The sequence below is a fragment of the Oncorhynchus tshawytscha genome, linkage group LG20 (assembly GCF_018296145.1).
Source record: "Oncorhynchus tshawytscha isolate Ot180627B linkage group LG20, Otsh_v2.0, whole genome shotgun sequence".
In the NCBI taxonomy this organism is placed as follows: Eukaryota; Metazoa; Chordata; class Actinopteri; order Salmoniformes; family Salmonidae; genus Oncorhynchus; species Oncorhynchus tshawytscha.
This window is the reverse complement of record NC_056448.1, coordinates 9,895,005-9,918,376: the sequence shown is the minus strand read 5'-3', so window position 1 is coordinate 9,918,376 and position 23,372 is coordinate 9,895,005. Positions and strand designations below refer to the sequence as shown.

Below are 23,372 nucleotides of genomic sequence, written 5' to 3'. Positions count from 1 at the left end.
TTTTCTTTACAACCTTTCATTTATCAGATTAAAATGGGTATACCAGTAGTTATAGTCTAGCTTCACAGATAATGGCACTGAGTCGCAGAGTCACCAAGTAAAAAGAAGACTGATGGTCAAAATAAGTCCAAACTTATCTTCCCAAGAAACATGCTGAGTGGGGTGTAGAATTGTGATGTTAACGCTGGCTAATGATGTCTTGCATTGAGGCCAATGGAGATGGGAGAATATGTCCTCTCTCTACACTGTTAAATGTACATGAATGTATTGATTCACTTAACACTTCCACCTCCACTTTGACTTTGGCTCTTCTTTGACCGTGGCTTAAGGACGAAGTGATGTTAGTGTGTATTACCTTACAGACCCACATGAATGTTTTTGTACTTCAACCCTGGTTCAGATGCTGAAACATCCTTAACTAGTAATAAAGCCAGTATCTCCACATTTAGTGTTTTCTAACGTCATGTGACTGTAAGCACTGTCATGTATTTGATCTCAATTTCACAGGGCTTGTGTCCTCAGTTTATTTCTGTAACAATACAGGATATGTGTTTTTTTTTTCTTCCTCTGCCTTGTCGATTGGTGAATGTTTGCATTGAGTGGCCACACTAACCACAGGAAGAGTGGGAGAGGATAGGTGGGACAGAAGTGGTAAACCTCATGACATCACAAGGCACAAGCCCTGCTTCCATTGGCTGGAGCTGGAGGCAGCTGGGTTTATAAGCCAACCAGCAGCCTCCGTTCAGCAGCATCCATCCACATCCAAACGGAACTGTGCTGTTCCTCCTCTGGCATCCAAGAGAATACTGAGCAGCTCTCCACTCATCCTGACTGACTAGTGTAGTGCTATCCTGTGGATTCTCTGACGAACACATCCAGGTAAAAACAACATGGCTTATCACTGATATTGGTGCTCAGGTGCATAGATGTTATTGATTATTTTGGGAAACTGAAGGAGGTATCACATAGACAATGTAACTATAGCGGAGTAAATTCTGACATTGACATGTCATGCATGTGCTTTGTGCACATTAAGAAATTAAAGTTTAGCCCTTCTACATGCATAATCCTCTCCCGTAAAAAGCTCAAAGAAAATCGTGGGTGCAAAGATGTGTGCAAAGATTGAAAAAGCTAGTTAATTTCAGCACTTAGATAGTAAAATAATACCCTTTCAATGCCTAAATGCTTTGTACATTTGGGGCTTTTTATGTAAATGAGAATACATGCATTATGTTTAGTGGCAAATTCATAATTTACCAGGAAAGATAGCTTGGTGATCTGTTGTAATAATAAATATTTCTGGTAACCTGATAGAGTCAGCTCAATCATAAACTAGGTTTTATAGTGTTGGAATGATGAACGTGACAGCAGGAAGAGGAAGCTCTGGGCTCAGCTCTCAAACCCACAGCTAATTTATTGTCAACTAGTTGACTCCTATGTTCCAAGACTAAACCACAGCATTTAAGTGCTGCTGTGAGAACAAATAATAATAGCAGCAAAACTGAAAGGCTGGATTAGTTACTTCTGAAGTCAGATCTCATCTACACACAACATCCTCTGGGCATCCCTAGTAGTATCTCTCGCCTCCGTCACACTTCCATCTGTCGACACCACAAATTTAAGGGCTCTTCATTCTGGAACCCAAAGATCAAATGACAAAGTAGAGTTGGCTTCCAAAATAAAGCTGAGGGGCGTTCATCATGTTCCCCGCCTCCCTGGACCGACTGTGGTCTTCCAGACTTCCACTTTTAACTTAGGGAATTATACACTATGCAGAGATCATTATAGGTATAGCTAAAACACTGCCTACTTGATGTAATGTTGTTCTAGCTGAGAGTAGCTCAGCTGGAAAACAAGGGAGACGTTCATGCATGGGGGTAGGATAGCTAGGCTAGGCTGGATGTCATTAGCTGGGAGCGAAGCCCACGTTGTCTGCCAACGGTTAGGGACTGACTTTAAAATGAGTGCACTTCCGCCAGAGTTCCTCCACTTAGCCATGGTGGAGACTCATCATGGCCCATGGTTAATTCTCCCTGTATACTAATCAAGTCTTTAATGGTTTAACCATTACAAAGCAGGACTTCACAGGCAATTTGCAGTCTAACTGCCTCCCATCCAGGCATTTCTGCTGTAATTGAAAAGAATGGATCACATTTTCAGTTTAAAATGGAGTACAGCTTTCAACACAGTTTGTATCTTCAGTTCACATCATTTTGCTGGATTCTCTCTCGTTTCAGATACACATTGTGACAATGAAGGCTGCAATTGTTTTCGCCCTGCTCTTTGCAACGGTCCTCTGTCGCCCGGTGAAACGCTCATCCAGCAGCAGTTCAGAGAGCTCAGAGGAAGTGGTGAGTGTTCCTCTCATATGAAAACGGACAGACAGACGTGTGCTTGGTATCAACTTAAATGTATGTTCATGGGCCTCCCAAGTGGTGCAGCGGTCTAAGGTGCGTTGCAGTGCTTGAGGTGTCTCTACAGACCCAGGTTCAATCCCAGGCTGTGTCACAACTGGCCATAACTGGGAGTCCCATAGGAACCGTGCACAATTGGCCCAGCTTCGTCCGGATTAGGGGAGGGTTTGGCAGGGGGATGCTTTACTTGGCTCATCACACTCTAGCGACTCCTTGTGGCAGGCCGGACACCTGCAGGCTGACTTCGGTGGTCAGTTGGTGCAGCTGGCTTCTGGGTTAAGCGGACGGGTGTTAAGAAGCGCGGTTTGGCGGGTTATGTTTCGGAGGACGCATGGCTCGACCTTCGCCTCTCCCAAGCCCGTTGGAGAGTTGCAGCGATGAGACAGGGGAGAAATTGGGGAGAAAAAGGGGGTAAAAATAGTGAATAAATAAATGAATATTCATGTTGGCAGGTTAAACCAGCTCCGGTGCTTCGGAAAGCCCTAGTAGATCTCACCCAGGTTGCATCTGTACAGGTAAGAGCATGTTCACCTTCTTTCAGGGTACATTACTTTATAATATGTATGTGGATTGAAATGTATACATTTGTCCTATAGGGAAAACTGCAATAAATATGACAGTTGTTATTGAACTCTTTTTAATGCTGCGGTTTTCTTGTAGAATGTGGGTGCTGGTACAGCATCAGACGAGAGCTCAGACGAAGAGGAAACAGAAGTAAAACATCATTCTGTTGTACCATAATTAAGCAATAAGGCCCAAGGAGGTGTTGTATATGGCCAATATACCATGGACACAGCCCTTAGCCGTGGTATATTGGCCGTATACCACAAACCCGAGGTGCCTTATTGCTATTATAAACTGGTTACCAACGTAATTAGAGCAGTAAAAATAAATGTTTCGTCATACCCATGGTATACGGTCTGATATACCACAGCTGTCAGCCAATCAGCATTCAGGGTTCGAACCACCCAGTTTATAATGTAGCATAAGATGCTAAATAACTCTTACACTTGATATAGTTGTCTCTATCTGTACTTTTGATGGATGCTGTTGATGACATGCTGATGGGTCCTGTTTTTCTATTTTCCAGGGAGCTGATCCTACATCAGACCCAACAGTGGACAGCACATCATCGACAGACAGTGCAGACAGTGACGAAAGCAAGGACAGCACAGGCAGCACAGATAGTGATGTAATACACCAAGTATAAAACTATTCATATGTAGGATATATTGAGTCACATTGTCACGTGTAGTTACGGCTCCAGTAAGTCTAAAGGACCACACAGACTGTAGTTTATAGTTCAATGAAGACGTCTAGGTAACCTTGACAGACAGGAGCGTTCACGAAGCTCTTATTTTAACTTCACATCTTATAAAGGTGTTGTTGTGATGTGTTTTCAGGACACAGAGGAGTCAGAGTCCGGGGAGGCAGACACCACCGCTGCCCCTCCCACCGCGGAGCCCACTGTTGAGCCCACCCTGGCTCCCACCGAGGCCCCCATCTACGACGACGGACGCGGGGACAGCATGGGCTACCCCGGTGACTACAAGAAGTCCATCTATGTAGATACCAACAACATTGAGAAGGTACCCTCCCCATACAAATATTATGGAAAGATGGACGAGGGCATGTATGCTGGCAAGAAGGTGTCCGTCTATGACACCGGGCTCGGAAACGAGATTGAGAAGACGCTGACCGTGTTCAAGGTACATTTGTCTCTCCTCTGTTAGAATTCTCCATCTAAAACTCACAGGCATTATTTCCTTCCATTTAATTGTAAGAATTGTCTCTAAACATCCTTCCATCACCTCTCTCTAGGCCCTGCAGGTGCATGATTTGATGGAAGAGGACACCAGCACCCCCGAGGTGGAGAGCCAGGGTTTGGATGTCTCCAGCGGCACAGCCGAGGAGCCCAGCCTGCGCCAAGCGCACGTCGATGAAGCCAGCCAGGACACTGGTCCCTCTGAGAGCCCCGAGAGCCAAGGAGCTGAGAGCCTGGAGGAGGAAGAGGCAGAGAGTGCCAGCGCTAGCGCCAGTGATGTGACTAGTGAGAGCACCAGTAGCGCTAGCAGCGACGGCACCAGTGAGAGCACTAGCGCCAGTGATGAGACTGACAGCAGCAACAGCAGTGAGGAGGCTACAGCCACGCCCGGGGCGGCAGACAGCGACGAGAGCCAGGAGAGTGACAGCAACTCGGCTGAGGAGGCAGCCACAGAGGCTACCATAGATACCGACGCTCCCGTTGTCATAGTTGCCTAGTAAAGGCCTGTCTCTCTCATCCTGCTGCTGTCGACAGTGAAGAATGCTACCAGGACCAGGACGGTGCTCTATGACCTTACATTAGGAGGTCAGAACAGAGAGAATAACAAACAGACGGCCCTTAAGGTCTAATACAGTACGTCAATAATACCTGATAAGAGCAATACTAGCCAACACATCAGGACATACAGAACAGTCCATTTTTTCAATTGCACAATTATTTACACTACATGTTGTTTGTCCCATTTTTACTGTATGTATAATGTATCGTTTCTAAATAATTTCCTTTTTTTCATAAAACACATGGTGGGTCTGTTATTTCACATTTGTATACTTTGTTGTATCTACTGAGCCATTGATCTCTGTGTATAGTACTATGCAGAGACTCATACATTATGAGCTAAATTACAGACTCAGCATTCACAGTTGTGTTCACCAGAGAAAGAGACTAGACACACAGTATTCTTTATGATATGAGTGCCCTCCTAAACCACACTCCATCACACACCATCATTCAGTGTAGCACAGCATTCTAAGCTGAAATATGAACAAAAGGCCCTGTCACGGTCAACGTCTCATTCCTTACCCAAATGTCTCATCTGATGAGCTGTTCCCTCAGTCAGGAGGAAGACAGAGTTCATAAGAAGCTATGAACTCTTAGCAGTGTAGCACAGCAGATAACCACACGAGAGTGGAATGGATAACACCACCGTCAAATCAAATCACATCAAATTTGATTTGTCACATACACATAGTTAGCAGATGTTAATGCGAGTGTAGCGAAATGCTTGTGCTTCTAGTTCCGACCATGCAGTAATATCTAACAAGTAATGTAACCTAACAATTTCACAACAACTACCTTATACACACAAGTGTAAAGGAATGAATAAGAACATGTACATATAAATATATGAATGAGTGATGGCCGAACGGCATAGGCAAGATGCAGTAGATGTTATAGAGTACAGTATATACATATGAGATAAGTAATGTAGGGTATGTAAACATTATATAAAGTGGCACTGTTTAAAGTGACTAGTGATACATTTATTACATCAATGTTTCATTATTAAAGTGGCTAGAGATGAGTCAGTGTGTTGGCAGCAGCCACTCAATGATAGTGGTGGCTGTTTAACAGTCTGATGGCCTTGAGATAGAAGTTGTTTTTCAGTCTCTCGGTCCCCGCTTGGATGCACCTTTACTGACCTTGCCTTCTGGATGATAGCGGGGTGAACAGGCAGTGACTCGGGTGTTTGTTGTCCTTGATGATCTTTTTGGTCTTCCTGTGACATCGGGTGGTGTAGGTGTCCTGGAGGGCAGGTAGTTTGCCCCCGTTGATGTGTTGTGCAGACCTCACTACCCTCTGGAGAGCCTTATGGTTGTGGGCGGAGCAGTTGCCGTACCAGGCGGTGATACTCTTGATTGTTCATCTGTGAAAGTTTGTGAGTGTTTTTGATGACAAGCCAAATTTCTCCTCCTGAGGTTGAAGAGGCGCTGCTGATGTTGTAGAGGTGTTTTGTTGATATTGAGTGTGAGGTTATTTTCCTGAAACCGAGGGCCCTCACCTCCTCCCTGTAGACCGTCTCGTCGTTGTTGGTAATCAAGCCTACCACTGTAGTGTCGTCTGCAAACTTAATGATTGAGTTGGAGGCGTGCATGGCCACGCAGTCATGGGTGAACAGAGAGTACAGGAGAGGGCTGAGAATGCACCCTTGTGGGGACCCAGTGTTGAGAATCAGCGAGTGGAGATGTTGTTACCTACCCTCACCACCTGGGGGTGGCCTGTCAGGAAGTCCAGGACCCAGTTGCACAAGGCGGGGTTGAGACCCAGGGTCTTGAGCTTAATGACGAGTTTGGAGGGTACTATGGTGTTAAATCCTGAGCTGCATTCTTACATAGCTATTCCTGTTGTCCAGATGGGTTAGGGCAGTGTGCAGTGTGATTGTGTTGTCTGTGGACCTATTGGGGCGGTAAGCAAATTGGAGTGGGTCTAGGGTGTCAGGTAGGGTGGAGGTGATATGGTCCTTGACTAGACTCTCAAAGCACTTCATGATGATGGAAGTGAGTGCTATGGGGCGATAGTCATTTAGCTCAGTTACCTTAGCTTTCTTGGGAACAGGAACAATGGTGGCCCTCTTGAAGCATGTGGGAACAACAGACTGGGATAAGGATTGTTTGAATATGTCCGTAAACACACTAGCCAGCTGGTCTGCGCATTCTCTGAGGACACGGCTGGGCGATGCCGTTTGGGCCGGCAGCCTTGCGAGGGTTAACACATTTAAATGTTTTACTCAGGTTGGCTGCAGTGTAGGAGAGCCCACAGGTTTTGGTAGTGGGCCATGTCAGTGGCACTGTGTTGTCCTCAAAGCGAGCAAAGAAGTTGTTTAGTATGTTGACTAATAAAAACACTGTGAAACCAAAAAGTAAAACATTTATTTTGTAGAAATTACATTGTCAGAACATAACACTTTTACTCATAATTCATATACAGTGGGGAGAACAAGTATTTGATACACTGTCGATTTTGTCGAGGTTGGAGTCTGTTTGATTGAGTGTGTGGACTGGTGTCTTTTATACAGGTAACGAGTTCAAACAGGTGCAGTTAATACAGGTAATGAGTGGAGAACAGGAGGGCTCACAAACAGGTCTGTGAGAGCCGGAATTCTTACTGGTTGGTAGGTAATCAAATACTTATGTCATGCAATAAAATGCATATTAATTACTTAAAAATCACACAATGTGATTTTCTGGATTTTTGTTTTAGATTCCGTCTCTCACAGTTGAAGTGTACCACTGTATTTGCCTCAAAGATGTCATACCATATCTATGTAGGACAGCTGGTCTCCAACAAGTGGATTGTGAGCTAGCAATAGCTTACAGCCCACCTATGAGTATTCCACCAATCAATTCTGAAAGTACATGCATTTTTTTATGTGTTCCATCACAAACTGTCATAAACATAAAGCTCCCTGCTACTAAACAAGCAAAGCCACTTTGACATTATCCCTTTGCTGGTTTGCCACTATTGCCTTCAAAACCAAACGTAAAACAATACACATTGCCTTGTCTCATGCCCTTCGGCACACTTCTCACACCTAGGAACCTCCCTCCAACACACTGCTGCCACGTGCCCTTAAGCCTGACACCTGTAACAATGTAATGTATTCGGCACAAAAGCTTGTATGGGATAACTTATACAGTATATCCTAACATCACTTTGTAGGGCAAACACTCAACATCAAAACTCAAGAGAACAGACATCGACTCTTCTGTTCCACCACTCACGCCACCCTGTCTCCGACGAGCATCACAAACACTGTAAATCTTCCCCTTTAGTTGGTCAACTTTCACATGTTCTGCTACACCAGCATTCACTCAAATCAAATGTATTTATAAAGCCCTTCTTACATCAGCTGATATCTCAAAGTCTGTACAGAAACCAAGCCTATAACCCCAAACAGCAAGCAATGCAAGTGTAAAAGCACGATGGCGAGGAAAAACTCCCTAGAAATGCCAAAACCTAGGAAGAAACCTAGAGAGGAACCGGGCTGTGAGGGGTGGCCAGTCCTCTTCTGGCTGTGCCGGGTGGAGAATATAACAGAACATGGCCAAGATTTTTAAATGTTCATAGATGACCAGCAGGGTCAAATAATAATAATCACAGTGGTTGTCGAGAGTGCAACAGGTCAGCACCTCAGGAGTAAATGTCAGTTGATTTTTCATAGGCGATCATTCAGAGTATCTCTACCGCTTCTGCTGTCTCTAGAGAGTTGAAAACAGCAGGTCTGGGACAGGTAGCACGTCCGGTGAACAGGTCCGGGTTCCATAGCCGCAGCAGAACAGTTGAAACTGGAGCAGCAGCACGGCCAGGTGGACTGGGGACAGCAAGGAGTCATCAGACCAGGTAGTCCTGAGGCGTGGTCCTAGGGCTCAGGTCCTCCTCTGAGAGAGAGAGAAAGAAAGAAAATACTTAAATTCACACAGGACACCGGATAAGACAGGAGAAATACTCCATATATAACAGACTGACCCTAGCCCCCCAACACATAAACTACTGCAGCATAAATACTGGAGGTTGAGACAGGAGGGGTCGGGAGACACTGTGGCACCATCCGACGATACCCCCAGACAGGGCCAAACAGGCAGGATACCCACTTTGCCAAAGCACAGTCCCCACACCACTAGAGGGATATCTTCAACCACCAACTTATCATCCTGAGACAAGGCCGAGTATAGCCCACAAAGATCTCCGCCACGGCACAACCCAAGGGGGTGCGCCAACCCAGACAGGAAGATCACGTCAGTGACTCAACCCACTCAAGTGACGTACCCCACCTAGGGACAGCATGGAAAAGCACCAGTAAGCCAGTGACTCAGCCCCTGTAATAGGGTTAGAAGCAGAGAATCCCAGTGGAGAAAGGGGAACTGGCCAAGCAGAGACAGCAAGGGCGGTTCTTTGCTCCAGTGCCTTTCCGTTCACCTTCACACTACTGGGCCAGAATACACTCAATCACAGGACTCACTGAAGAGATGAGTCTTCAATAAAGACATAAAGGTTGAGACCGAGTCTGCATCTCTCACATTGTTAGGCAGACAATTCCATAAAAATGGAGCTCTATAGGAGAAAGCCCTGCCTCCAGCTGTTTGCTTCGAGATTCTAGGGACAGTTAGGAGGCCTGCGTCTTGTGACTGTAGCGTGCGTGTAGGTAGGTACGGCAGGACCAAATCGGAAAGATAGGTAGGAGCAAGCCCATGTAATGCTTTGTAGGTTAACAGTAACACCTTGAAATCAGCCCTTGCCTTAACAGGAAGCGTGTATAGAGGCTAGCACTGGAGTAATATGATCACATTTTGGGGTTCTAGCCAAGATTCTAGCAGCCGTGTTTAGCACTAACTGTCACGACTTCCACCGAAGGTGGTTCCTCTCCTTGTTCGGGGCGGTGCTCGGCGGTCGGCTTCGCCGGCCTACTAGCCATCACCGATCCATTTTTCTTTTTCCTTTTGTTTTGTCTTTGGTTCATTCACACCTGGTTTTCATTTGCTTAAATTTCTGTGTGTTTCTTTACCTAAATTTCCCCGCTTAGGTTTGTGCGGGATTATTTTCATGTTGCTTGTGGAGGCTTTCCTCAGTTTATTCACATGTGTTTATTATAGTGAGGAGCATTCGTTTTTTCTCCTTCCATGAGTAACTGTGAGTTCCCATTGTCTTGGGCTTTTTTTGGTGATTGTACCTGTACAGTTTTTTGGACTTGCCCATTAAAAAATGCTCTCTGCTCTGCTGCGCTTGACTCCTTACCTACATTCAGAACAAAGTCGCAACACTAACTGAAGTTTATTTAGTGCTTTATCCGGAAAGTAGAGCATTGCAGCAGTCTAACCTAGAAGTGACAAAAGCATGGATTAATTTTTCTGCATCAGTTTTAGACAGAAAGATTCAGATTTTTGCTATGTTACGTAGATGGAAAAAAGCTGTCCTTGAGACAGTCTTGATATATGTCACTCTTCATCTGAAGAGGAGAGGCGAGAAGGATCGGTGGACCAAAATGCGGCGTGGTATGTGTTCATGATGAATATTTAATAAAAGACACCACTGAACACTGAATACAAACTATACAAAAACAATAAACAAATAACGACCGTGAAGCTATAAATGAGACCTGTGCTGACACAAGCAACTAACATAGACAATCACCCACAAACAAACAGTGAAACCCAGGCTACCTAAGTATGATTCTCAATCAGAGACAACTAATGACACCTGCCTCTGATTGAGAACCATACTAGGCCGAAACATACAAATCCCCAAATCATAGAAAAACAAACATAGACTGCCCACCCCAACTCACGCCCTGACCATACTAAATAATGACAAAACAACGGAAATAAAGGTCAGAACATGACAATATATGTTCGTCAAAAGAGAGATCAGGGTCCAAAGTAACGCAGAGGTCCTTTTATTTGAGATGACTGTACAACCACCAGTGTAACAAAACGGTGTGGTTAAAGCCTTAGTACCTACGATTTCCGGCACCGACAGAGATGGCCGCCTCACTTCGCGTTCCGAGGAAACTATGCAGTATTTTGTTTTTTTTACATGTTTTTTCTTACATTGGTTTCATTAGGTTTCATTACATACAATCGGGAGGAACTACTGAATATAAGAGCAACTTCAACTCACCATCGTTACGACCAGGAATATGACTTTCCCGAAGCGGATCCGGTGTTTTGCCTTCCACTCCAGAGACTGTAACGTTCTTTGCTTCACGAAAACCATGGCTCACTCAAGATACACTAACAGAGTCGGTGTAGCCAGCTGGTTTCTTCACGTATCGCACAGACAGAAACAAGCATCTTTCTGGTAAGAAGAGGGGCGAGGGGGTATGCCTTATGATTAACGAGACGTGGTGTGACCATAACAACATACAGGAACTCAAGTCCTTCTGTTCACCTGACTTAGAATTCCTCACAATCAAATGTCGACCGCATTATCTACCAAGGGAATTCTCTTCGATTATAATCACAGCCGTATATATTCCCCCCCAAGCAGACACATCGATGGCCCTGAACTAACTTTATTTGACTCTTTGTAAACTGGAAACCACATATCCTGAGGCTGCATTCATTGTAGTTGGGGATTTTAACAAGGCTAATCTGAAAACAAGACTCCCTAAATTCTATCGGCATATCGATTGCGCAACCAGGGCTGGTAAAACCCTGGATCATTGTTATTCTAACTTCCGCGACACATATAAGGCCCTCCCCCGCCCTCCTTTCGGAAAAGCTGACCACGACTCCATTTTGTTGCTTCCAGCCTACAGACAGAAACTAAAACAAGAAGCTCCGGCGCTCAGGTCTGTTCAACGCTGGTCCGACCAATCTGATTCCACGCTTCAAGACTGCTTTGATCACGTGGATTGGGATATGTTCCGCATTGCGTCCAACAACAACATTGACGAATACGCTGATGAGCGAGTTCATTAGAAAGTGCATCTGTGATGTCGTACCCACAGCAACTATTAAAACATTCCCAAACCAGAAACCGTGGATTGATGGCAGCATTCGCTCGAAACTGAAAGCGCAAACCACTGCTTTTAACCAGGGCAAGGTGATCGGAAACATGACCGAATACAAACAGTGTAGCTATTCCGTCCGCAAGGCAATCAAACAAGCTAAGCGTCAGTATAGAGACAAATTAGAGTTGCAATTCAACGGCTCAGACACAAGATGTATGTGGCAGGGTCTACAGTCAATCACGGATTACAAAAAGAAAACCAGCCCCGTCGCGGACCATGATGTCTTGCTCCCAGACAGACTAAATACAGGGAGGAGGTGAGGGCCCTCGGAGTGTGGTGTCAGGAAAGTAAACTCACACTCAAAGTCAACTAAACAAAGGAGATGATTGTGGACTTCAGGAAACATCAGAGGGAGCACCCCCCTATCCACATCGACGGGACAGTAGTGGCGAGGGTAGTAAGTTTTAAGTTCCTCGGAGTACACATCACAGATAAACTGAATTGGTCCACCCACACAGACAGCGTTGTGAAGAAGGTGCAGCAACGCCTCATCAACCTCAGGAGGCTGAAGAAATTTGGCTTGTCACCAAAAGCACTCACAAACTTCTACAGATGCACAATCGAGAGCATCCTGTCGGGCTGTATCACCGCCTGGTACGGCAACTGCTCCGCCCACAACCGTAAGGCTCTCCAGAGGGTAGTGAGGACTGCACAACGCATCACTGGGGGAAAACTACCTGCCCTCCAGGACACCTACACCACCCGATGTCACAGGAAGGCCATAAAGATCATCAAGGACAACAACCACCCGAGCCACTGCCTGTTCACCCCGCTATCATCCAGAAGGCGAGGTCAGTACAGGTGCATCAAAGCAGGGACCGAGAGACTGAAAAACAGCTTCTATCTCAAGGCCATCAGACTGTTAAACAGCCACCACTAACAGTGGCTGCTGTCAACATACTGACTCAACTCCAGCTTATTTTAATAATGGAAATTGATGGAAAAAATGTATCACTAGCCACTTTAAACAATGCCACTTAATATCATGTTTACATACCCTACATTACTCATCTCATATGTATATGTATATACTGTACTCTATCATCTACTGCATCTTGCCATCTTTATGTAATACATGTATCACCAAGAGGTCAAATATATAGTGAAAACAATAGTGGTCCTAAAACGGAACCTTGAGGAACACCGACATTTACTGTTGATTTGTCAGAGGACAAACCATCCACAGAGACAAACTGATATCTTTCCGACAGATAAGATCTAAACCAGGCCATAACTTGTCCGTGTAGACCGATTTGTGTTTCCAATCTCTCCAAAAGAATGTGGTGATCGATGGTATCAAAAGCAGCACTAAGGTCTAGGAGCACGAGGACAGATGCAGAGCCTCCGTCTGACGCCATTAAAAGGTCATTTACCACCTTCACAAGTGCAATCTCAGTGCTATGATGGAGTCTAAAACAATCATTCCTTTCAATGTCCTTTTCTTGACAGCAAAACAGTTCACATCTCTTGTCCCCATTCGTTTGATGTGGAGTGCCTGTCTGCTCCCTCTGACCAGCAGAAACACAAACAATTATCACAAGACCACTTCTGGTTACCTTCTGTTAAGGCTGGGAGCTGCTGGTGAAGAAGTCATGTTTAGGAGAGCAGAGAGTTGTGAAACAAGCGCACACTTTATTTGGCAGGCAAAGTGTACAGCGCGAGAAATCACAACCTGATATATAGTTTTAAACAAACAAACCATCTACGTGAACAACATACACGGAACAAACCAGCTATATGCAAAACACCACGTAACACAAAACAATTTCACACAAAGCCCGACAGACATGGAGGGGAACAGAGGAATAAATGCATGCAGTGTGATTAGGGAATACAAACCAGGTGTGAAGCAAACAAGTCAAAACAAATGGAATGTTTAAAATGAAGCGGCAATGTCTGGAAGACCGGTGAAGTCGACCGCAGAACACCGCCCGAACAAGTCGTGACACCTTCACCGATTCTACAGCACCCAACTCTGTTTTCACCCACCCTGAAACCACAAATGGATCAGCCAAAAGGCAAGGGTCCACTTTTTCAAAAAATGTCACCCCTACCGTTACAGACTCATCTTTATTCTGACCCTCGGTACAAGCCTCGGGCTCCAAGAACTTCACCACTCCTACCACCTCCGATAATTCGCCCTCACTTCCATTTCTCTTCCTGTCTTCGATCCGGCGTACAGCTCACTCTGCTAACACTTTCTACCATTCTTCTTTAACAAACCAGCTCCCTTTTATCTGCCATTTTTAACCGATTCAATCTCACCCTCTACGACCTCCTCTGCCTCTCTTTTTCCCTCCATACCTCCTATGTATTTGAAGTATACGTCTCCTTATGATAATATTGTACTTCCCCTAACATGCATCTCGTTCTTGCCCTCTCAAGTGACGCCATTCCCCTCGCTACCTGGGGAACCCTGATAGCAAAGTTAAATCGTCTCCTGGTTTAATATTTGTTGATTAACTTCGGAGACCTGTAAAAAGAACCGTGCGTCTATGATCTCGTGAGAGTAGCCTGATGTTCAAAATGTTCCTCTGCCCAGAGTACCTTAGGCCCGTTCTTTTCTGGGTCTCCCAATATCCCAACTCAACACATTCATCTCTTGCTAGTTGCGCATTTATAGGGGAATTATACAACCAAAAAAAACCAAACATTTTAATGTAATTTTTTATTTTTTTTGTACTAAAAAATAATATTCTGTTGTGATTTAAGAATTGGTATGGACTCAGAACATCCACAGACGAGGACGAGAATCGCTACACATTCGTTGTTTCTCTATAAGTAATTGTAATAGTGAGAGTACATGTTTTTTTAAGAAATCCCAAACCAGGAAAAAACTAATAGGGAAAACAGAATTCAGGAAAATACCAAATAGCATTTTAGGGGGGCCCCCTTAGAGTTGTTTATTAACCATCATTTTACCAAGTATATTGAGAGAAAACATGTTGTACAGCAAGGACCTAGGGAAGACTTGCAAGATTGAAGGAAAAGAGAAGAATGTGCCTATTTGAAAGTTAAAAGAATGCTCTCATGCTGGAATAGGTTAGAGACCCCTGATGTGGAAAATCCACCACAATTGTGTATGTCATAGTAGTCATATAAGTCAAGACATATTCAAATACACTACTGACATAAGGCAAAACATACAAAATCTTACCAGATACTCATTAGATTTTTGTATAAAAAAAATATTCTTATGCCATACAAGATTCTTATTTGTTTTTCATTACTCTTTTCCATTTGGGAATGTACCTATAATACTATTCTGAAGCTGACAACAAAAGCTCTAAATCCATTCAAAACTGTAAATACATTCAAGTACATTTTCCATACAACAAATAATGATAAACTGGAAAAATATAGCTTGAATTCTGACTAGTATTTATAAACATTTAAAGACGGTCTCCTCTGCTCTCTGTGACTGGAGGGGGAGTTGCTGGAGCGGGAGTTGGCGGAGCTGGAGTTAGAATGTCCTCAGTGACACATGCAGTAACGTCCCCTGGTGAAGGTGTCGTTTCATTGATGACTAGCCCATTTGTGGACATTTCTATCACCGGTGGGATAGTTGACCTGGCAGCAGTGGGTGGGTTCACTGTGGCTGGAGCAATTGGTCCAGGTGTCGTCCTCTCAGGGAAGATCTCCTCTGAACTTGATGCATCAGATTCTGAGGACTGGTTGGATTCTGAAGATTCTGAGGAAGACTCCATTGACACTGAAGAATCAAAGAACTTTGGTGATCCCGGGCCTCTTCCCTTGCTGTGTCTGAAGACATCCTCAGAAGAGTGACCCCGCTCGTACCATTTCAACCATTCCAATGGATTTGATGCTTTATGGCCATTATGGTGTCCAGGCCTGCCAAACTGTGGAGTGAACAAAACACAAGACAACAACACCTGAAAAATACTATAACGATAGCCACTACCAGGGGAGCAACTTTGGTTTTAGAAGTGGGGGGGACATAATTATTATTTTTTTATTTTTTTATCCAGTCGGATAAACACTCCAAACAGCCTACCCGACAGGGGGGACAATTAGCAATTTCCCAGTGAAAGTTGCGCCTCTGGCCACAACTACTACTAATTATGGAAAAGGAAGGAAAATATCAAAATGTTCACCCACTTACCGGTTTTGTGAATGCTGTTGTGATAAACACAACAAGAAGTGCAGTCCTCAGTAGCTCCATCTTTTACAATTATTTTCTGATTTAAAAAAAATCAGAAATCAAATATAGATTACTCTGAGTAGAGGTCCTGTATGAGCCTACTGTGGAGGAGAACATAAAATGGACAGACATCCAAAGCTGGAGTTAATATAGCCAGTGTCAATGAGTAAACCAAGGGTTGGGCAGCCATCTAATCCTTGGAATGTTGCAGGAGGATGACTTGGCCGGATATTTCCCACTACAGTAGAATAGTCTTTCTGACTGTGTGTAAACACCCATCTGCCATTTCATCACTGAAAATGTTCCTCTCTGAACTCCAAAACTGAAATAACTCCAGTGTAAACAAAATAGTAAATCATCTAGGCAGCCCCTCCTTTGTTGAAGAGATCCATTGTGTTGAAACATCTGAAAATGAAAAAAGCTGCTAAGATATCTGTCACTAGAAGGATTTATATATATATATATTTATTTTTTTACCTTTATTTTACTAGGCAAGTCAGTTAAGAACAAATTCTTATTTTCAATGATGGCCTAGGAACAGTGGGTTAACTGCCTGTTCAATGGCAGAACAACAGATTTTGTACCTTGTCAGCTCAGGGATTTGAACTTGCAACCTTTCAGTTACAACTCCAAGGCTCTAACCACTAGGCTACACTGCCAGTGGTTGCCACTGCCTATTTGCCAGAAGCAACACTGTGGTTTTATTTGACATAGTTTGAACTATTTGATTAGTCAGGTTCAAGCCTCACTAGCTCAAACTAGTGACGATAATCATTTAAACCACAAGCTTAGCCAACAATATATCATGGAAACTAATTTATGATTCAAAATGTGTAGACATGCCTTGCGGCAGGTAGCCTAGCGGGTAGTGCATTGGGCTGGTAACTGAAAGGTTGGTGGTTCAATTACCCCGAGCCGATAAGGAAAAAACCTCTGTTGATGTGCCTTTGAGCAAGACACTTAATCCTAATTTTCTCCAGGGGCATCATACTACTATGGCTGACCCTGTAAAACAACAACAGATTTCCCAGGATCCTGGTATGTGACAATATGTTACTCATTGACACTGGCTATTTTAGCACCAGCTTTGGATGTCTGTTCATTTTATGTTCTCCTCCACAGTAGGCTCATACAGGACCTCTACTCAGAGTAAACTATATATTTTTTTGTATTTTAATTTTAAATTTTATAAGAAAATAATTGTAAAAGATGGAGCTACTGAGGCCTGCACATCTTGTTGTGTTTATCACAACAGCATTCACAAAACCTGTAAGGGTTTCGTCTTCCTCCTCTGACGAAGAGGAGTAGTAAGGAAGGATCGGAGGACCAATGTGCAGCGTGGTAAGTGTCCATTTTAATATAAAAAAAACTGAACACTACAAAATTACAAGATATCACCGTGAATGACCAAACGAAAATCGAAACTGTCCTGTATGGTACAGACACAGGAGACAATCACCCACAACTCAAAAGTGAAACCAGGCTACCTAAGTATGGTTCTCAACCAGGGACAACGATTGACAGCTGCCTCTGATTGAGAACCATACCAGGCCAAACACAGAAATCCCAAAACATAGAAAAAGGAACATAGACAGCCCACCCAACTCACGCCCTGACCATACTAAAACAAAGACATAACAAAAGAGCTAAGGTCAGAACGTGACAAAACCGGTAAGGTGGTGAACATTTTGATATTTTCCTTCCTTTTCCATAATTAGTAGTAGTAGTGGCCAGGGGCGCAACTTTCACTGGGAAATTGTTAATTGTCCCCCCTGTCAGGTAGGCTGTTTTGAGTGTTTATCCAACTGGATTAAAAAATATACGAATAATTATGTCCCCCCCACTTCTAAAACCAAAGTTGCTCATTGGGTTGATCCAATATGGGTTGGGGCTAGGAAAACATAATACAGGGTTATGCTGTGGATGTTAAATACATTTTAAAATTGAAGATAATGTTTGGTGGCTCCTCAGACCCTCTCACTACACACACAAAATCAAACACTCAAATGATGCTGATATACACTGAGTGTACAAAACATTAGGACCAACATCCTAATATTGAGTTGGACCCCCTTTTGCCCTCAGAACAGACTCAATTCTTTGGGTCATGGACCTCTACAAGGTTTCGAAAGCGTACCACATAGAAGCTGACCCATGTTGACGCCGATGCTTCCCACAGTTGTGTCAAGTTGGCTGTATGTCCTTAGGGTGGTGGACCATTCTTGATACACACAGGAAACTGTTGTGTCAAAAACCCAGCAGCATTGCAGTTATTGACACACTCAAACTAGTGTGTCTGGCACCTACTAACATATCCGGTTCAAAGGCACATTCAGCCTCTGAATGGCACACATACACAATCCATGTCTCAAGGCTTAAAAATCCTTCTTTAACCCGTCTCCTCCCCTTCATCTAGAAGGATTGAAGTGGATTTAACAGGTGACATCAATAAGCGATTCACCTGGTCAGTCTGTCGTGTAAAGAGCAGGTGTTCTTAATGTTTTGTATACTCAGTGTATTTTGATACCTTGCCTTAGAGATCTTACAACACAACAAAAACAGTTGAGTATCAACCAGCTAGTGTAAACTAAACAGCACCAACTAAAACAGATATCAACACTACAAAGTAGATACATTTCCTGGGACATTCCCCCTGACTGTGTTTCACTGAACCAATCATCATAATCATCATCCTTAAGGAAAGTTTCTTACCAGAACCAAGGTTGATGACAAATGGGGGAATTTTGGTGCCACTGAGTCAGAGAATAGGGATAATGTGTTTACATGTCTAATGGAAATTCCCTGTTAGAAACAACTCATTGTTAATTACTGTCGAAGTGTAAACCTACTGGGCAAAAACTGGGTGAATCAACGTTGTTTCTGTGGAAAACTGATTGGATTTGAAAACGTAAAGGAATTTAGCTTCCCCCTCGCCCAATTTAACCTAAATCCAATGACAGTGACATTTTTGGTTGATTTCACGTTAGTTGAAAACTCAACCCATTGTTAATCAAAACTAGACGTTGAACTGACATTCCTTGTCAGTACCCTGGCAACCATTTTCAAAAATGTACTATATTGAGACTGATGATAATGACAAAAAGTCAATTCAATCCAGTCATAGCTGCTGTAATCTTCCCATAATCTCATGCAAGGAGCTGTCAAATAGGTAGCTGTCAGCGGTGTATAGGTGAGGACGGAGACAAGCACAGGAAACAGAACTGAGTAAAAAGAACGTACTTTACTCGGGAAAAATAAACGGTACAATAAATTCACGTAGGGATAACAAACCCTAACACAAAACAGGAACAATCACACACAAAATATAATGAGAACCAGAGGGTTAAATAGGGAAATAATAATAACGTAATGGGAGCCAGGTGTGTACAATCAAGATATAACAAATGGGAAAAGAAATGTGGATCAGTGGCAGCTAGAAAACCGGTGACGAAGACCTCCGAACGCCGCCCGAACAAGGAGAGGCACCAACTTTGGCGAAGTCGTGACAGTAGCAGTCTAAAACGGAGATAGAAATATCTAGGGAATCTATGTCATGAAGAATCATGGTTTGTTAAGCAATTTCCTTTTATAATGTCAGAAATATTGACTAACAAGTTCAATCTTGCCCAACCTGTTGCATCCAGGGTGGTTCCTCCATGTCCTTGGTTTCAACCACCGACAGAGGGTAGATGTGAGGACGCAGAGACTGCAAGCAGATCGATGGCACAGTCCCGGGGCGATGAGGAGGGAGACAGGTGGCGCAGGTTTTGGAAAATACTTCCCGCAGGTCCTGGTATACCTCCAGGATGTTGGGCTAAAGGGCAACCACAGGACTCTCAACCAACGTGGAACCACAGGGGACGGGAAAGCAGGTCCTCCGGCATTTGGGTCCCCAGTCCGTAATTTTCATCCTCGACCATGAGATGGTGGGGTTATGGCGTTGAAGCCAAGGAAGGCAGAGGATGATCTTGTGAGCTGGTGATGAAGGCAGTGTTCTCCTGATGGATGGACTCCACAGTGATGGGTGAGTGGTTTGGTGATGTGCGTGATGGTCCCGGAACCTAGTGACCGATTATCGAGGGCTTGAACTGGGAAAGGAGAGGAGAGCGGGATGAGGTGATGTTAAGAGAGGAGGCAAGGGTCTGGTCAATGAAGTTCCCCGCGACACCGGAATACACTAACGCTGTAGAAACAATACATGAGGGACAGTCAACTAGTGTGATCGACACCAAAAAGGGTTTGGCGGAAAGTGATGAAGAGGGGATACTCACTCCTGCCATAGGAGGTGGAAGATCACGTGATCATCCCTCTGCTCTCGTGGATCCCGAGTTGGGATGTACCGGACACTGCTGGAGCTGGTACCCTCCTTCACCTCAATAGAGACAGAGCCCCAGCTGTCTTCATCTGCGTCGCTCCGCCACGGAGAGGCGTGTGACCCCTACCTACATGGGTTCAGGATCTGATCCAAAGTGTTCACTGGGGGAGGGGGGGAAGTGAGGAGAGCACAGACGCTACTGAAGTAGGTTATCGCGATGAGTGTGTCCACGGAGAGGTTGTCATCTCGACAGGACAGTGCCGGCTGGACCTCCTCGCACAGTCCTCTTCAGAATAGCGTATGAAGCTCTGGCTCATTCCATGCACTGGATGCTGCTACTGTCCGGAAGGTGAGCGCGTACTCGGCAGCCGTCTAGTCTTCCTGCCAAAGTTGGAGTAGGCACTCACGTCCCTCTCTGCCCTCCGGTGGAGGATCGAAGACAGCCATGAACCCCCTCATACAAATAAAGCTCCTCCTCTCTAAGGAAGCCACGGCATTTAGATGGGGTGCCGTCATATTTATCCGGGGTCGTGGTGTTGACGAAGTAGGTATCCATTCTCGTCGACCAACTGGGAGATGTTCTGATTTCCTGCTGCTTCCATTTGTAGAGGCAGTTTTCTATAACATAGACGCTGGGAATCGAGAAGCAGGTGCAGGTGGTAAGATTAATACAACAAAGAACATGGAACAATACAACATAGGAGTAGTGTCTTGACATGAACACAGAAACAATACTGACTAGGGAATGAACCTAAGGGAGTGCCAGATAAAGGGGAGGTAATGGAGTCCTGGTGCGCCTCGTGATGAAGCACAGGTGCCAGTAATGATTGATGCCAGGTGCGCTTAATGATGCTGAGCACACCTGTATTTGGGGAGATTCTCCCATTATTTTCTGCAGATCCTTTATCAGGTTGGATGGGGGAGCGCTGCTGCACAGCTATTTTCAGGTCTCTCCAGAGATGTTAGATCGGGTTCATGTCCAGGCTCTGGCTGGGCCACTCAAGGACATTCAGTGTCATTGTCGTGTTGGAAGGTGAACCTTCACCCCAGTCTGAGGCCCTGAGCGCATCAAGGTTTCTGTACTTTGCTCCGTTCATCTTTGCTTACATCTTGACTAGTCTCCCAGTCTGCTGAAAACATCCCCACAGCATGATGCTGCCACCACGCTTCACCGTAGGGATGGTGCCAGGTTTCCGCCAGACGTGACGCTTGACATTCAGGCCAAAGAGTTCAATCTTGGTTTCATCAGCCAAGAGAATCTTGTTTCTCATGGTCTGAGAGTCTTTAGGTGCCTTTTGGCAAACTCCAAGTGGGCTGTCATGTGCCTTTTACTAAGGAGTGGCTTCCATCTGGCCACTCTACCATAAAGGCCTGATTGGTGGAGTGCTGCAGAGATGGTTGTCCTTCTGAAAGTTTCTCCTATCTCCACAGAAGAACTCTAGAGCTCTGTCAGAGTGACCAGCCGATCTTGATCACCTCCCTGACCAAGACTCTTCTCCACCGATTACTCAGTTTGGCGGCCAGCTCTAGGAAGACTCTTGGTGGTTCCAAACTTCTTCCATTTAAGAATGTTGGAGGCCACTGTGTTCTTGGGGACCTTCAATTCTGCAGAGATGTTTTGGTGCCTTGACACAATCCTATCTCCGAGCTCTACAGAAAATTCCTTCAACCTCATGATTTGGGCTTTTCTCTGACATGCACTGTCAACTGTGAGACCTTATAAAGACAGTTGTGTGCCTTTCCAAATCATGTTCAATCAATTGAATTTACAACAGGTGGACTCCAATCAAGTTGTAAAAACATCTCAGGAATGATCAATGGAAACAGGATGCACCTGAAAGTGTCTGAATACTTTTGGAAATAAGGTATCTGTATTTTTTTTTATACATTTAAAACAAAAATGTTTAAAAAAAATCTGTTTTCTCTTCGTCATTTTGGGGTATTGTGTGTAGAATACAAGGAATTTTATAGTAAGGCTGTAACATAACAAAATGTGGAAAATGTGAAGGAGTCTGAATACTTTCCGAAGGCATTGTCTGTACAGTACATGTAGGTAGAAGTAAAGTGACTATGCATAGATAATAAACAGAGATGCAAAAAGTCCTGGTAGCCATTTGATTAGCTGTTCAGAAGTCTTATAGCTTGGGATTAGAAGCTGTTAAGAAGTCTTTTGGACCTAGATTTGGCACTCCAGTACCGCTTGCCGTGTGGTAGCAGAGAGAACAGTCTATGACTAGGGTGGCTGGAGTCTTTGGCAATTTCTATGGTCTTCCTCTGACACTGCCTGGTATAGAGGGGCCTGGATGCCAGGAAGCTTGGCCCCAGTGATGTACTGGGCCGTACGCACTACCCTCTGTATTGCCTTGCGGTCGGAGGCCGAGCAGTTTCCATACCAGTCGGTGATGCAACCATGCTCTTGATGGTGCAGTTGTAGAACTTTTTGTGGATCTGAGGACCCATTCCAAATATTTTCAGTCTCCTGGGGGGGGAACAGGCATTGTCGTGTCCTCTTCACAACTGTCTTGGTGTGGTTGGACCATGATAGTTTATTGGTGATGTGGACGCCAAGGAACTCTCAACCTTCTCCACTACAGCCCCGTCGATGAGAATGGGGGTGTGCCCGGCCCTCCTTTTCCAGTAGTCCACAATCATGTCCTTCGTCTTGATCATGTTGAGGCAGGGGTTGTTGTCCTGGCACCACACTGCCAGGTCTCTGACCTCCTCTGGCTGTCTCATCGTTGTCGGTGATCAGGCCTACCACTGTTGTGTCGTCAGAAAACGTAATGATGGTGCTGGAGTCGTGCCTGGCCGTGCAGTAATGGGTGAACAGGGAGTACAGGAGGGGACTGAGCACGCACCCCTGAGGGGCCCCCTTGTTGAGGGTTAGCGTGGCAGATGTGTTGTTACCAACCCTTACCACCTGGAGGTGTCCCGTCAGGAAGTCCAGGATCCAGTTGCAGAGGGAGGTGTTTAGTCCCAGGGTTCTTAGCTTAGTGATGAGCATGGAGGTCACTATGGTGTTGAACGCTGAGCTGTAGTCAATTAATAGCATTCCCACACCGGTGCTCCTTTTGTCCAGGTGGGAAAGGGCAGTGTGGAGTTGCAATAGAGATTGCGTCATCTGTGGGTCTAGTGTTTCTGGGATA

At 44.7% G+C, this 23,372-nt stretch overlaps 1 protein-coding gene and 1 long non-coding RNA gene across 3 annotated transcripts; one reads left to right on the top strand and one right to left on the bottom strand.

Annotated features, from left to right (window-relative positions):
- The first annotated feature begins 726 nt into the window (after positions 1–726).
- spp1 (secreted phosphoprotein 1) lies at positions 727–4,999 on the top strand. 2 transcript variants are annotated; one of them, XM_024380925.2, is made up of 7 exons: positions 727–879; positions 2,238–2,351; positions 2,867–2,929; positions 3,075–3,128; positions 3,505–3,606; positions 3,818–4,123; positions 4,236–4,999. In XM_024380925.2, exons 2-7 carry the CDS (start codon positions 2,253–2,255, stop codon positions 4,674–4,676), a joined length of 1,065 nt encoding a protein of 354 aa, XP_024236693.1. In that variant the 5' UTR covers positions 727–879; positions 2,238–2,252; the 3' UTR covers positions 4,677–4,999. The 2 variants fall into 2 exon arrangements, with proteins under 2 accessions (XP_024236693.1, XP_024236694.1); XM_024380926.2 differs by lacking the exon at positions 3,075–3,128.
- Positions 5,000–14,621: 9,622 nt separating this feature from the next.
- Positions 14,622–16,173, bottom strand: LOC112219574. Its single transcript, XR_002948767.2, has 2 exons — positions 15,873–16,173; positions 14,622–15,609 (listed from the first exon to the last, which is right to left on the bottom strand). It is a non-coding gene; the product is annotated as an uncharacterized LOC112219574 (long non-coding RNA).
- Positions 16,174–23,372: the final 7,199 nt, after the last annotated feature.